Below are 15,322 nucleotides of genomic sequence, written 5' to 3'. Positions count from 1 at the left end.
CTTTTCTCGAAATAGGAGAAAATGTTTCATCATAATCTATTCTTTCCTTTTGCGTGTAGCCTTTAGCAACGAGTAGTGCTTTATATCGTTTAATGTTGCCTTTTGGGTCTAATTTTGTCTTATAGACCCACTTACATCCAACATGTTTTGCACCATTGGGTAAATCTGTATGTTCCCAGACATCATTTATTTCTATAGACTTCAACTCGTCATGCATGGCTTCAAGCCGTTGAGTTGATTGGTTGCTCGTAATGGCTTCTTTATAGGAAGTAGGATCTTCAACTTTGCGTAAGTCATAGTCAACCTCATTTAGGTAGACTACGAAATCATCATAGTTAACAGATCTTATAGCTCTTGTAGACCTTCGTAATGGTTGCGGAGTATCGGGTTCATGAATTTCTTCTTCATCATGTGTTTGTTCATTGATGATGGGAGTGTCATGTGGTAACTCATTATGTTTTGATTCATTAACAATAGGATACCATACTCATTTTGAGCTAATGATGGTGTAGTTAACATGTTCAGTATTAATTGAATATCAGAATTATTATGAGTGTTCACAGTCTCTTCAAGTTCAATATTTCTTCCCTCACTCCCACTATTTTCACCATTCTCAATGAACTCTACATTTCTTGATTTGACAATTCACGTAATATGGTTAGGGCAATAAAACTGGTAACCTTTACTACGTTCAGGATATCCGATAAAATAACAACTAATGGTTTTAGAGTCGAGTTTGTTTATTTGAGGATTGAAAACTCTAACCTTGGCTTGACAACCCCATACCCTAAAAATAGTTCAAGTTAGGTGTCCTTCCTGTCCAAAGTTCAAATGGTGTTTTAGGTACAAACTTAGAAGGCACTCTATTTAGGATATGAGTGGCTGTTTTTAATGCCTCACTCCATAAGTACTTTGGGAGACTAGAATTACATATCATACTTCGAACCATATCCATAAGGGTTCGGTTACGCCTTTCAGCAACACCAATTTGTTGCGCTGTTCCTGGCATAGTAAATTGATTTATAACTCCATGTTCATGAAAAAATAAGGCAAATGGACCGAGGCTTTGTCCAACATCGGAATGTTTACCATAATACTCTCTACCCCTATTTGATCTCACAATTTTAATCTTGCTTTTAAGTTGATATTCAACTTCAGCCTTATAGATTTTGAAAACATCAAGAGATTCAGACTTTTCTTTGATCAAGTAAACATAAGTATAACGAGAATAATCATCAATGAAAGTGACTAAATACTTATGTCCTCCTATATCAGTGATAAAAGGTCCGCAAATGTTCGAATGAATAATTTCAAGAAGTTATTTACTTCTTATGGACCCTTTCTTATTAGTTTTCACAAATTTCCCCTTAACACATTCAATACATTGGCTATAATCAGAAAAATCTAGAGTAGGAAGAATTTCTTCTTTAGTTAGACGTTGCATTCTGTCTTTTGATATGTGACCTAAACGTTTATGCCATAATCTTGAGAAATTTTCATTTTCTAGTTTTTTCCTTTTTCTATTGGTGATTACATTTACGTCCATGGTCAATAGGGATTCCACAAAGTTGTTATCTAAATGAAGCTTATAGAGGTAATTTTCTAATGAACCAGTACTGATAATATGAGAATCAAAATACACTTCCAAACAATTATGTCCAAATTTAAAATCATAACCAAAACGATCAAGTTTAGAAACATAAATAAGGTTCCAAGTCATTAATGGAACATAAAGTGTATTATTTAAGTACAAATTGAAACCACCCTCTAAAACTAATAAGAGAGTCCCAATAGCTTCAACATGTAATTCATCTTCGGTACCGACTTTAGTGATTCTTTCCCCCATTTGTAGCTTCTTCTTTGAAAGGAATCCCTGCAATGAGTTAATAACATGAATCATAGCACCACTATCAGCCCACCAAGTATTAGAGAGAACATTAATTGAAAAAAACTCATGATAAGTAATATAGGATATATACAGACCTTTCTTCTCTAACCATTCTTGAATCTTTGGGCATTCTCATTAAATGTATCCATGTTTCTTACAAAACTTACATTTTAGACCCATTTCCTTCCCTTACTTGCACTTGCCTTTAATGAAATTGTTTTGCGGAACTTCCTTTCTCCCATTGTGAACCTTTGTTACTTTTGAAAACTTTCTTGCGAGTATTCTTAGCGGTGGTGAGGTGAGCAACATTGGGTTTTTCAATTTTCAACCTTTCCTCTTCTTGAACACACATGGCAATCAGCTTGCTCATTTTCCATTTCTCCTTTTGAGTGTTATAGTTGATCTTAAAAGGACCAAACTGAGATGGAAGGGATGTCCAATTGAAATGAACGAGAAAACCTTTAGATATTTCCATGTCCATGCCCTTTAGTTTTGAGGCCATGTCATTCATCATCATGATATGCTCACGTACTCCACTAACATCATCATACTTCATAGTAAGCATCTTAAGAATAAGGGTACTCGCATGTGACTTAGACGAGCCCTTGAATTGTTCTTCGACAAATTTTAAGAATTCCTTAGCATTTTCGGAGTTAGGAATGACTCCTCGAATAGCGGGTGATATAGAATTCTTCATTATCATTAGGGACATGCAATTTGAACTTTCCCATATATAATAAGTCCTCTTTTGTTCAACCGTACTTTCGTCGGTAAGAGGTGCGAGTTGATTAAATCTTAAAGCATAGTCCAAATCAGTTATGCTGAGAGAAATCTTAATTTGATCTTTCCACGATGTAAAATTAGTCTCATTCAAGTGTTCTATGTTAGAAATACAGTTTACAATAGCAGTGGGTGTCAAAGCTGAATTACAATGCTCATACTCAGTATTATGCTCATTAAGGACTATAATAAATTCCATGGTACATCATAAATAAATTTATAAAATAAGACTATATTAGTGACATAATAATAATAGTGATAATAATAATAATAACACCAACTATAGGGTAAAAGTTGTTGTTGTTGTTGTATATGGCAAAAGTTGGTATACATAAATTTAATCACAACACAAGTTTAAGTTTCTCAAAGAAGTTGGGTGAAATTATTGACTTCTCGTTGGTTCCATCAATAATACACACTTCTTTATTAAATAATGCAAAATTAGTCTACAAATATATCACTGTTTGCAAAAATATAAATAAACTAATTATAACTAATTTGCCAAATACCGTATGATATTACAAAATTGAGAGTCACCGTTGGGCTATCTCACAATCTGTGAACATCAAACGTAACATAATATGACTGTTCATTCACGTAATTATTTTATTTAGTAGTCTTCCGTTGGGCCGCCAACGAATCTTAATAACTAGTTAGTCAATTAAACATGTTAAAAAATATGTATAAACATGTTTCATAATGCCCTTTAGATAAACAAACCTCATACAATGACCGTTCAGAAAATCTAATAACCAAGTCAAAGTAGAAATTTTCTAGACCCGTCTATCAAGTCATTTTTCGTGAAAAGTAAGTTTACATAAAATAATGATTCTTTGACTATACATAAAACAATAAGCTTATAACATAAGTGTGACAATAGAAATGTCTTAATCATCATGAACACAAAAAGTGTATAATTGTAAGTAACATTAAGCACGTTAGTTATCAAAACGGAATACACTCATTATCTAACATGTATAATACGTTTAGCATCTTATATCATGACATTCAAACAAGTCATATTATTTCATCATATTAGTAACTTATTAGTCATTAAAAATCATGAGTAAATGACCATTTAAGATGGTAAATACTTAATAATTGTAATGTAACAGTAAGCATGCTCGATTTATCAAAATACGATAAAACAAAAAAGTACTGACAATCCATCATACTGAAATACATAAACATATCACAACAATGTCAATAGAACATATATTTATATACATCATAAAGAAATAAAACGGAATCATTATAAATAATAAGAAAACGTTTTCTTTCAATTCCATAAGGTAATTTAAAACTAAGATTATTACGTCTCATATATCCATTTATATAGTCAAACAAATATATAAAAAAAAAATTTAATCCTCGTCATGTTTTTTTTTTTTTTATAAATTAAATTAGCCACATAAACATTACACTATGTGGATATGTGCTACAACCTTATGAGTGTTATTAACATGTTAAACAATTGTACGTATACCATAATCATTTTGGCAACAAATAATGAATTTACATGAAGCGTTAATCTATGGATCATCATATAACTATCTGAGTATTCATACAATTCAAGATTTTAACAATTAATCATGATTTTTTTTATTTATCATAAACACAATTCGGGTCTAATATATATGATAACAATTTGTTCTGATACCACATGTTAAACATAACATGATCATCATGTAATTTATAAGAATAAATCGATTAACAAGATGATACTTACATGAGTTAAGAGATGAAGATGACATAGTAACAAATAAGGATGTTGATCTTCTACTTGATACCTTTGCTTTAATGATGGAATATTGAGTGATAGTTATGTGTTGTTATTGATAATTATGGGGTGAGACATGAGCCCCTATTTATAGAAGAGGTTAAGGTTAGGGATCAATTTCAAACATTAAGGAGAATACAACTCAATAGTCTCCCATCAAGACTAATAATTATTAGACGCATGTCAAGAATCTCATGAGATACTATTAAGACTAAGATTAAGTAGATGATTAATAAGTTAATCATTAAAGTCTTACAATATAAGGTGTACGTATTAAATAAAAAATCATAATATTAATAGGTTAAGGCAACATACATTATGTAGAATTAAATAAATGATACCATAGGTATTGAAGTGAGTAAGCTTGTTTTGCTTATTTGCTATTGAAACGTAAGAGAAATATTCAAATGAAACCAACTTTTAAGTTAAGATTCAAGGGACCAATCAGAATGCGACACGTGGCGTGATAATCACATGTGATTGAAAAAAAAAATTAAATTTTTTTTGCAAAAAAAAAAAAAAAAATTTAATTTTTTTTTTCAAACTTTTTTTTATTCGAAATTTTATTTTTGTTCAATCACATGTGATTCTGTATGCCAACATGAATAACGTGCAAGAAAGGTTGCGTGAACGTGAGGTTTTTAAGGATATACAGCTTAACATTGATCATCTTTTGTTGTTCAAGGTGAATTACCCAAAAATGTTGGAACAATGGATAATGCATGTATGGTGTGCAGGTATTACTTTATATATATTTATATTGATTATTAATAATAATTGATAATAACATATGATATTAAATGTTTTAGTCAGTTGATTGTCTGGTTGATATAATTGTTTCATATTTTTATTATAGCAACAATATGGTATCTGAAAATTTCTCATATTCAAATTAAGCCAAAAAACCTGGGAAATTTGACTAATTTATGATAATTTGGCTGTTTTAAAATGATGAAGATTAGTTTATGCAAAAGACAGCATATGTTGATATACCTTATCTATAAAAAATCAATTTTTTTGATTAGAAATTTCATGTCTTCATTGAAATTTATGAGACTAGAGGCTAAGTAGTTACCATTTCGTTTCTGTGTTAGGTTTGAATTTTTGAATGTTTTGCAGACCAAGTATGATGGATTGAAGACAAAGGAGGTAATTAGTTAACTTTGTTTTATAACGTAACACCTCATTATTTTTAAGCGTTATGGACAAGCGGCGTAATTTAATCAAGACCACAGAGACCACCACCGTTTGGAGCTAAAACCACAGGGACTAAGCATATAATTTTCAAGAGTTAGGGACTAGCGACTTAATTTAACCAAGACCAGAACCGCCGCCGTTTGAACTTAAAACCACAAGGGCGAAGCATATAATTTTTAAGAGTTAGGGACTAGCGACGTAATTTAACCAAGACCACAGGGACCATATGTGTAATTAACTCTAAAATTTATATGTAAAATTTTAATTTTTGCGAAAATTGTAGACACATACGTTTCATATACATCGGTCGGCCGATCCGAGACCTAAGTGTAATATTATTTTTCTTTGCATATTGAATTTTTGGTACGTGTAAGTTCACTTTATTTATTTATTTATTTTTTTGTAAGTTCACTTTATAAGATAATACATCCAAAAATAGTTATGTCATATGCTGCGTCAAAATTGTTAGCAGTGACGTGCCAGACATAAAGAAACACTTTAAAATTCATCGTAGCATAATTAAATAAGATATCTAGTCTACCAAGTGGATGCTCCAAAGTGTATCCAAACTTTATATTTTTCTATCAATACTATGAATTTGTTATATCCGGTCCTTAGGCTCTTGTTAACCTCAAAAGAAAACCCCTACAACTATTATAAGAGGTTCAACTAGCTATAATCAAAATATTCCAATAGATTTACATAAAAATAAAATTTTACAAAAACTTATTTACATAACAGTGGCACAACGTAGTGAAACAAAGGAGTAATGTAATTTGATCAACTAATACGGAGTAACATGTAAGTATGTAACTTTTTTATTTTGCAAAAGAAGTTATATATTTTATGTAAATCTAGCTCCTTTCTAATTTTATTCATACCCTTTATATCAACTACTCATTAAAATTTGTCTACCACTAGGACCCACAAGGGGGAGAAGGCCCCCGCAAATCCGCAATAGAGTCCTCTTTTGTATATGCTTGTTAGTTATATACTTCATCCATCTCACAAATAAATATTTACGTTTGACTTTTTTTAATTTTGCCGTAAGTATCTTTATTTATGCTATATAATATTTGATAAAATTTATATGAATAAATTGAGTTTTAAACGGGGTTTTATTTATATAATTTTCATAAAAAAATTATAGAACGCAAATATAAATATTTACGGTCAAAGTTGACAAAGAAAGACTTTCAAAGTTAAACGTGGACACTTATAGTGGGACGAAGAAAGTATTGAGAGACTAAATATTAATATTTATATATTTCTCTTTATACATTAGAATAACTAGCTAAAAATAGAATCATTCAATTTTTTCTTAGCCATTTACTATATATGATTCTTTGGAGTGTTTTCCTACAATTTGGTTAGCAATGCCAACTCTACCTTAATGATAGCTCGTTGCCAGTTTATGCCAAGCGACTTCAATAAGTGATTTTCTCAAAATCCAATTTAGCCGCAAGTCTTGTATAAATTAATAACACTATCCAGACGCAAGTAGCCACATGCTTCTTAAGTACTAGATTACTGTTACATTCCAGTTACTCCAAATAGGTTTTGTGATCATAAGAGTGATTATTCATTGATCGGAACTTAGACCATACGTTATGTATCACCACGTGCGTGGCATTGATGCGGTGACATCGTAAAACACTCACAATGCCTGTTGAGGGTAGGGTGTTTTTAGCTTTGTTGTTAGCGGGTGTGCGCCGGCAATCAATGCACATTTCAACTTTATGGCCAGCCGACGGCCTTGCTTGTTCAACATTTCAGGCGGCTGTATGACAATCAGAACCGAAGAATAAAACTTGATTTTTAATGCTTTTTTGTTGTGCATACTTACAGGCTTAGTTAATTAAATAGACCCATTAAGTTCTTGCGGCATGCGTAGTAGATCATATTTGGTAGGCTAATGACCGGTATAATTAGCTCATTAGGTTCCTATATTCGTAAGGCCTTACATGTTGAATTGAATACTTGGACTCGTAATATTGCAATGTGAAAACCTGCAATATGATCCGACGATCAATATTGGATTCGATTAAGTCCCGTAGTATAAACATACATTAAACCCTAGTAGTCACCCAAGTGACAATTGTGCATTACTTTAAAGGATAGTTGGTAGACCAAACCGCTACCCGTGTTAAACACTTAAAGTCATTCGAAAGTACGTTCTTAATTTATAATCCGAGTACATATAAAACCCTCGACCGAATCAACATTCATTCCTTCTATCATATTATTATTTCTAATAAAAATTTAATCATCATTGCTCCTGCAATAACCAAAACCCTCAATCTTTATAATATTAAAAGATAATAATACAAAAACAATGAATAATAAATTCACCAACCTTTGACTCTCCTACCTATCTTGGGACGACCTTGTAGTTACCGATACTTCACTTCACCGATCAGAACACTGCTCGATAGGTCAGGAAAGTCATTGTAGTATAGGTTTATAAATTTAAAGGTTGATTTCGCACACGCGCACACGTCTGCACCCAACGGTCAAGTGGGAATCGTCAGTCAATGCAGCCGGAAGTTTAAGAGTTGTTGACCGGCAGGAGAAGCTAGAAGATCACAAAGAAGTCCAAGCAGCAGAGACAACCAAGCCAACATAAACAGGTCTTGATGTCTCTAATCCTCCTAAAATGACGCCTACACAACAAGCCATCAGGGACATATATGAAAGAAGGAAGTTGAAGAATGTGCTTACCAGAAGGTTCAACAAAGCTAAGATCACCAAATGTCAAAGATGCACATACAAGTCTTTCAACATCATAAGAGAAAATGATGTAGTTGAACATGTTGACATTGATTCGCTGGGAACCTATGGATTTTCTGAGTGGATGGAGCTGCTTGAGATCTTCAGACCAAGAACATGTGAGCTAAGGTATAATATAGTGGAAGCCTCGAGAAAGTTGTTTTCTAAAGCTCTAAAGTATGGTGGTACACCTGAAGTTGATATTAATGAGGGTTTGACAAAGAAGAAAACAGAGAAAAAGGAAATAACAGAGGTGAAATAAAAGAGTTCCTGGTGCTGGTTTGTCATTAACCAGAAAAAGGAACCAATTATCTTACCTCCTGGGATTCCTAAATGGGACATTGATGACCTAATGAAACCACCATTGTTCTTTATTGCAAAGCTGAAGTTCCCTAAGATCAAGTATGAATTGAATGGAGATTTTGTAGTGACCCGAACTTTTCCGAACTTTGCTATGATCATATATTAAATGAAAACTATATTTGCATGATTAAATGTTTCCAATATGTTAAGCAATCAAACTTGTTAAGACTTGGTTAATTGAAACAAAAGTTATGTAAATGTTTGATCACCCAGTTTGACCGATGATTCACGAACGCTATAAGTGGTATATGACATGATGATACATATATGAATAAATATATATGTTTAACATGACATAATGATAATCAAGTATCTCATTAAATATAGTAATAATGAGTTATATACGTAAGAAACTCGAAATGATATATTTAACGATTATCGTTATTACAACGCCTTACTAAATATATATGAATCATATTAAGGTATTTTTGCATTATATTTAACATGATAAAATGATAATTAAATATATCATTAAGTGTATTAACAATGAACTACATAAGTAAAAACAAGACTACTAACTTAAGGATTTCGAAACGAGACATATACGTAACGATTATCGTTGTAACGACATTTTAATGTATATATATCATATTAAGATATATTCATATATCATGTTAACATGATAATATAACAATTTAACATCTCATGTGATATAAGAAACAATGGATTAATAACATTAAATGAGATCGTTAACTTAAAGGTTTCAAAACAACACTTACATGTAACGACTATCGATGGCTAAATGAATTAATTAAAATGTATATACATGTAATGTATTTAAATGTATTTGAACACTTTTGAAAGACTTCAAGACATATATCAAAGTACTTCCAGTTAACAAAAATACTTACAATTACATTCTCATTCATTTTCATCAACAATTCTACACGTATGCACCCGTACATGTACTCGTAGAATACGTAGCTTCTAGATGTATTTACTATAGGTATATACACTAGAATAATCTGCTCTTATCAGCCTTGTGAGCCACCTAACACATGTGGGAACCATCATTTGGCAACTGCCATGAAATATCTCACAAAATAAAAAACTAATGGAGCCTTTAAGTGAACACCTAAATCACGTTTTCTTTACCAACCCTAAACACATTAAATTTGCAATTTTTATGAATCAAATTACTCTCTATCAAGTGTTATTCATTTGTTCTAAGTTTTCTTCATTTTTTCTTCATAATCTAGCTCAATCTAGTTCATAAATCCTAAACTAGATCAACATACAAAACAACAACTCTAGAAAACACCAAGAACACTTTCAAGTTTGCTAGCTCACTTCCAATCTTGTAAAGTGATCATCCAACCTCAAGAAATCTTTGTTGTTTACAGTAGGATATCATTCTAATTCAAGGTAATACTCATATTCAAACTTTGGTTCAATTTCTAAAACTATAACAATCTTATTTCAAGTGATGATCTTACTTGAACTTGTTTTCGTGTCATGATTCTGCTTCAAGAACTTTCAAGCCATCCGAGGATCCTTTGAAGCTAGATCCATTTTTCTCATTTCCAGTAGGTTTATCCAGGAAACTTGAGACAGTAATGATGTTCTTAACATCATTCGATTCATACATAAAAAGCTGTCTTATTCGATGTTGTAAACTTGTAATCACTAGAACATAGTTTAGTTAATTCTAAACTTGTTCACAAATAAAGTTAATCCTTCTAACTCAATTAAACACATGTTCTATATGTATATGATATGCTTACTTAGTGCTTTAAAACCCGGAAACACGATAAACACCATAAAACCGGATATACGCCGTCGTAGTACAACCGGGGGCTGTTTTGTTTTGGATAATTAAAAACTATGAAAAACTTTGATTTAAAAACTATACTTCTGGAAAAATGATTTTTCTTATGAACATGAAACTATATCCAAAAATCATGGTTAAACTCAAAGTGAAAGTATGTTTTTCAAAACAGTCATCAAGATGTCGTTCTTTCGACGGAAATGACTACCTCTTTCAAAAATGACTTTTAGCTTGTATTTCCAACTATAAACTTATACTTTTTCTGTTTAATTTCATAAATTTAAGTTCATTACGAAACCGTAGCCGCTTAAATAACTCAAAACGGATTAGAAACGAAGAAATGGCTAGTAAAACAAAATTGGTAAAAACTACTCATTTTAGCTAAGTGAAAATTTGTAACAAATTTATTCCAAGCATAACTTAATCAACTTATATTGTATATTATTTAATCTTGAGATACCATAGACACGTATACAATATTTCGACCTATCATGTCGACACATCTATATATATTGCGGAACAACCATAGACACTCTATATGTGAATGTTGGAGTTAGCTATACAGGGTTGAAGTTGATTCCAAAATATATATAGTTTGAGTTGTGATCAATACTGAGATATGTATACACTGGATCGTGGATTGATTCAAGATATATATTAAGTTATTCATGTACGACAAATTATGGAACTTCTAACGTTGGACCGCTAAGTGGACAACTAAAAATCATCAACACGTAATAAAGAAAATATTATGAATATATTTCGATCATATTTTGATATATGTATATATTGTTATAGGTTCGTGAATCAACCCGTGGCCAAGTCTAAATTCTCGACGAAGTGATAATCGGTGAAAGTGAGTTATAGTCCCACTTTTAAAATCTAATATTTTTGGGATGAGAATACATGCAGTTTATAAATGTTTTACAAAATAGACACAAGTACGTGAAACTACATTCTATGTTGAATTATCAAACCGAATATGCCCATTTTTAGCTTGGTAGCCTAAGAATTGGTGTTTATTATAATTGCCACCAATTGACGCGAATCCTAAAGATAGATCTATTTGGCCCAACAAGCCTCATCCGAGTTCGGATGCTTTAGTACTTCGATTTATCATATCCGATGTGAGTCCCGGAATGATGGGGATATTCTATATGCATCCTGTTAAGGTCAGTTACCAGGTATTCAACATATGAATGATTTTATCTCTAAGTACGATGCGAAATGCCTGCTATGAAATGTCCCGTTCTTATTGATTAAAAACGTTCCATATTAATTGATTTCGTTGCGAGGTTTTGACCTCTATATGAGACGTTTTTCAAAGACTGCATTCATTTTAAAACAAACCATAACCTTTATTTCATCAATAAAGGTTTAAAAAGCTTTACGTAGATTATCAAATAATGATAATCTAAAATATCATGTTTACACACGACTATTACATAATGGTTTATAATACAAATATGTTACAACGAAATAAGTTTCTTGAATGCAGTTTTTACACAATATCATACAAGCATGGACTCCAAATCTTGTCCTTATTTAAGTATGCGACAGCGGAAGCTCTTAATAATCACCTGAGAATAAACATGTTTAAAACGTCAACAAAAAATGTTGGTGAGTTATAGGTTTAACTTATATATATCAAATCGTAACAATAGACCACAAGATTTCATATTTCAATATACATCCCATACATAGAGATAAAAATCATTCATATGGTGAACACCTGGTAACCGACATTAACAAGATGCATATATAAGAATATCCCCATCATTCCGGGACACCCTTCGGATATGATATAAATTTCGAAGTACTAAAGTATCCGGTACTTTGGATGTGGTTTGTTAGGCCCAATAGATCTATCTTTAGGATTCGCGTCAATTAGGGTGTCTGTTCCCTAATTCTTAGATTATCAGACTTAATAAAAAGGGGCATATTCGATTTCGATAATTCAACCATAGAATGTAGTTTCACGTACTTGTGTCTATTTTGTAAATCATTTATAAAACCTGCATGTATTCTCATCCTAAAAATATTAGATTTTAAAAGTGGGACTATAACTCACTTTCACAGATTTTTACTTCGTCGGGAAGTAAGACTTGGCCACTGGTCGATTCATGAACCTATAACAAATATGTACATATATATCAAACTATGTTCAAAATATATTTACTACACTTTTAATACATTTTGATGTTTTAAGTTCATTAAGTCAGTTGTCCTTGTTAGTAACCTACAACTAGTTGTCCAAAGTTAGATGTACAGAAAAAAATTGATATATATTATCTTGAATCAATCCACGACCCAGTGTATACACATATCAGGCTAGATCACAACTCAAAGTATATATATTTTTGGAATCAACCTCAACCCTGTATAGCTAACTCCCACATTACTGCATATAGAGTGTCTATGGTTGTTCCAGATAATATATACACATGGGTCGTTATGATATGTCAAAACATTTGCATACGTGTCTATGGTATCCCAAGATTACATAATATATTAGAATATATGTATAATACAATATAAGTTAGCTAGGATATGATTAATATAGATTTGTTACCATATTTCACGTAGCTACAAGAAAAATTATCCAATATTGTTTTACCCATAACTTCTTCGTTTTAAATCCGTTTTGAGTGAATCAAATTGCTATGGTTTCATATTGAACTCTATTTTATGAATCGAAACAGAAAAAGTATAGGTTTATAGTCAGAAATATAAGTTACAAGTCATTTTTGTAAGAGGTAGTCATTTCAGTCGAAAGAACGACGTCTTGATGATCATTTTGAAAAACATACTTCCACTTTGAGTTTAACCATAATTTTTGGATATAGTTTCACGTTCATAAGAAAAATCATTTTCCCAGAAGAACAACTTTTAAATCAAAGTTTATCATAGTTTTTAATTAACTAACCCAAAATAGCCCGCGGTGTTACTACGACGGCGTAAATCCGGTTTTACGGTATTTTTCGTGTTTCCAGGTTTTAAATCATTAAGTTAGCATATAATATAGATATAGAACATGTGTTTAGTTGATTTTAAAAGTCAAGTTAGAAGGATTAACTTTTGTTTGCGAACAAGTTTAGAATTAACTAAACTATGTTCTAGTGATTACAAGTTTAAACCTTCGAATAAGATAGCTTTATATGTATGAATCGAATGATGTTATGAACATCATTACTACCTTAAGTTTTCTGGATAAAGCTACTGGAAATGAAAAAAATGAATCTAGCTTCAAAGGATCCTTGGATGGCTTGAAAGTTCTTGAAGCAGAATCATGACACGAAAACAGTTCAAGTAAGATTTTCACTCGAAATAAGATTGTTATAGTTATAGAAATTGAATCAAAGATTAAATATGAGTATTACCTTGTATTAGAAAGATATCTTACTGTAAATAAGAAAGATTTCTTGAGGTTGGATGATCACTCTACAAGATTGGAAGTAAGCTAGCAAACTTGGAAGTATTCTTGATTTTATGAAACTAGAACTTGTAGAATTTATGAAGAACACTTAGAACCTGAAGATAGAACTTGAGAGAGATCAATTAGATGAAGAAAATTGAAGAATGAAAGTGTTTGTAGGTGTTTTTAGTCGTTGGTGTATGGATTAGATATAAAGGATATGTAATTTTGTTTTCATGTAAATAAGTCATGAATGATTACTCATATTTTTGTAATTTTATGAGGTATTTCATGCTAGTTGCCAAATGATGATTCCCACATGTGTTAGGTGACTCACATGGGCTGCTAAGAGCTGATCATTGGAGTGTATATACCAATAGTACATACATCTAAAAGCTGTGTATTGTACGAGTACGAATACGGGTGCATACGAGTAGAATTGTTGATGAAACTGAACGAGGATGTAATTGTAAGCATTTTTGTTAAGTAGAAGTATTTTTATAAGTGTCTTGAAGTCTTTCAAAAGTGTATGAATATATATTAAAACACTACATGTATATACATTTTAACTGAGTCGTTAAGTCATCATTAGTCATTACATGTAAGTGTTGTTTTGAAACCTTTAGGTTAACGATCTTGTTAAATGTTGTTAACCCAATGTTTATAATATCAAATGAGATTTTAAATTATTATATATCATGATATTATGATGTACGAATATCTCTTAATATGATATATATACATTAAATGTCGTTACAACGATAATCGTTACATATATGTCTCGTTTCAAAATCATTAAGTTAGTAGTCTTGTTTTTACATATGTAGTTCATTATTAATATACTTAATGATATGTTTACTTATCATAATATCATGTTAACTATATATATAACCATATATATGTCATCATATAGTTTTTACAAGTTTTAACGTTCGTGAATCACCGGTCAACTTGGGTGGTCAATTGTCTATATGAAACCTATTTCAATTAATCAAGTCTTAACAAGTTTGATTTATTAGCATGTTGGAAACAATTAATCATGTAAATAACAATTTCATTTAATATATAAATAAACATGGAATAGTTCGGGTCACTACAGTACCTACCAGTTAAATAAATTTCGTCCCGAAATTTTAAGCAGTTGGAGGTGTTGACGTATCTTCTGGAAATAAATGCGGGTATTTCTTCTTCATCTGATCTTCTCGTTCCCAGGTGAACTCGGGTCCTCTACGAGCATTCCATCGAACCTTAACAATTGGTATCTTGTTTTGCTTAAGTCTTTTAACCTCACGATCCATTATTTCGACGGGTTCTTCGATGAATTGAAGTTTTTCGCTGATTTGGATTTCATCTAACGGAATA

The 15,322-nt window shown here is 31.4% G+C and overlaps 1 protein-coding gene across 1 annotated transcript; it reads right to left on the bottom strand.

Annotated features, from left to right (window-relative positions):
* Positions 1 to 2,093: 2,093 nt before the first annotated feature.
* Positions 2,094 to 2,867, bottom strand: LOC139876211 (uncharacterized). The gene has a single exon (XM_071863500.1). It carries the CDS (start codon positions 2,865 to 2,867, stop codon positions 2,094 to 2,096), a length of 774 nt encoding a protein of 257 aa, XP_071719601.1.
* Between the last annotated feature and the right edge of the window lie 12,455 nt (positions 2,868 to 15,322).

This window comes from Rutidosis leptorrhynchoides, chromosome 11 (genome assembly GCF_046630445.1).
Source record: "Rutidosis leptorrhynchoides isolate AG116_Rl617_1_P2 chromosome 11, CSIRO_AGI_Rlap_v1, whole genome shotgun sequence".
Classification (NCBI taxonomy): domain Eukaryota; kingdom Viridiplantae; phylum Streptophyta; class Magnoliopsida; order Asterales; family Asteraceae; genus Rutidosis; species Rutidosis leptorrhynchoides.
The sequence above is the reverse complement of the archived record's forward strand: the minus strand, read 5'-3'. Positions and strand labels throughout refer to the sequence as shown.

Excerpts from the sequence above, each read along its gene's own strand:
- LOC139876211 (XM_071863500.1), bottom strand. The coding sequence starts at position 2,867 with ATGGAATTTATTATAGTCCTTAATGAGCATAATACTGAGTATGAGCAT.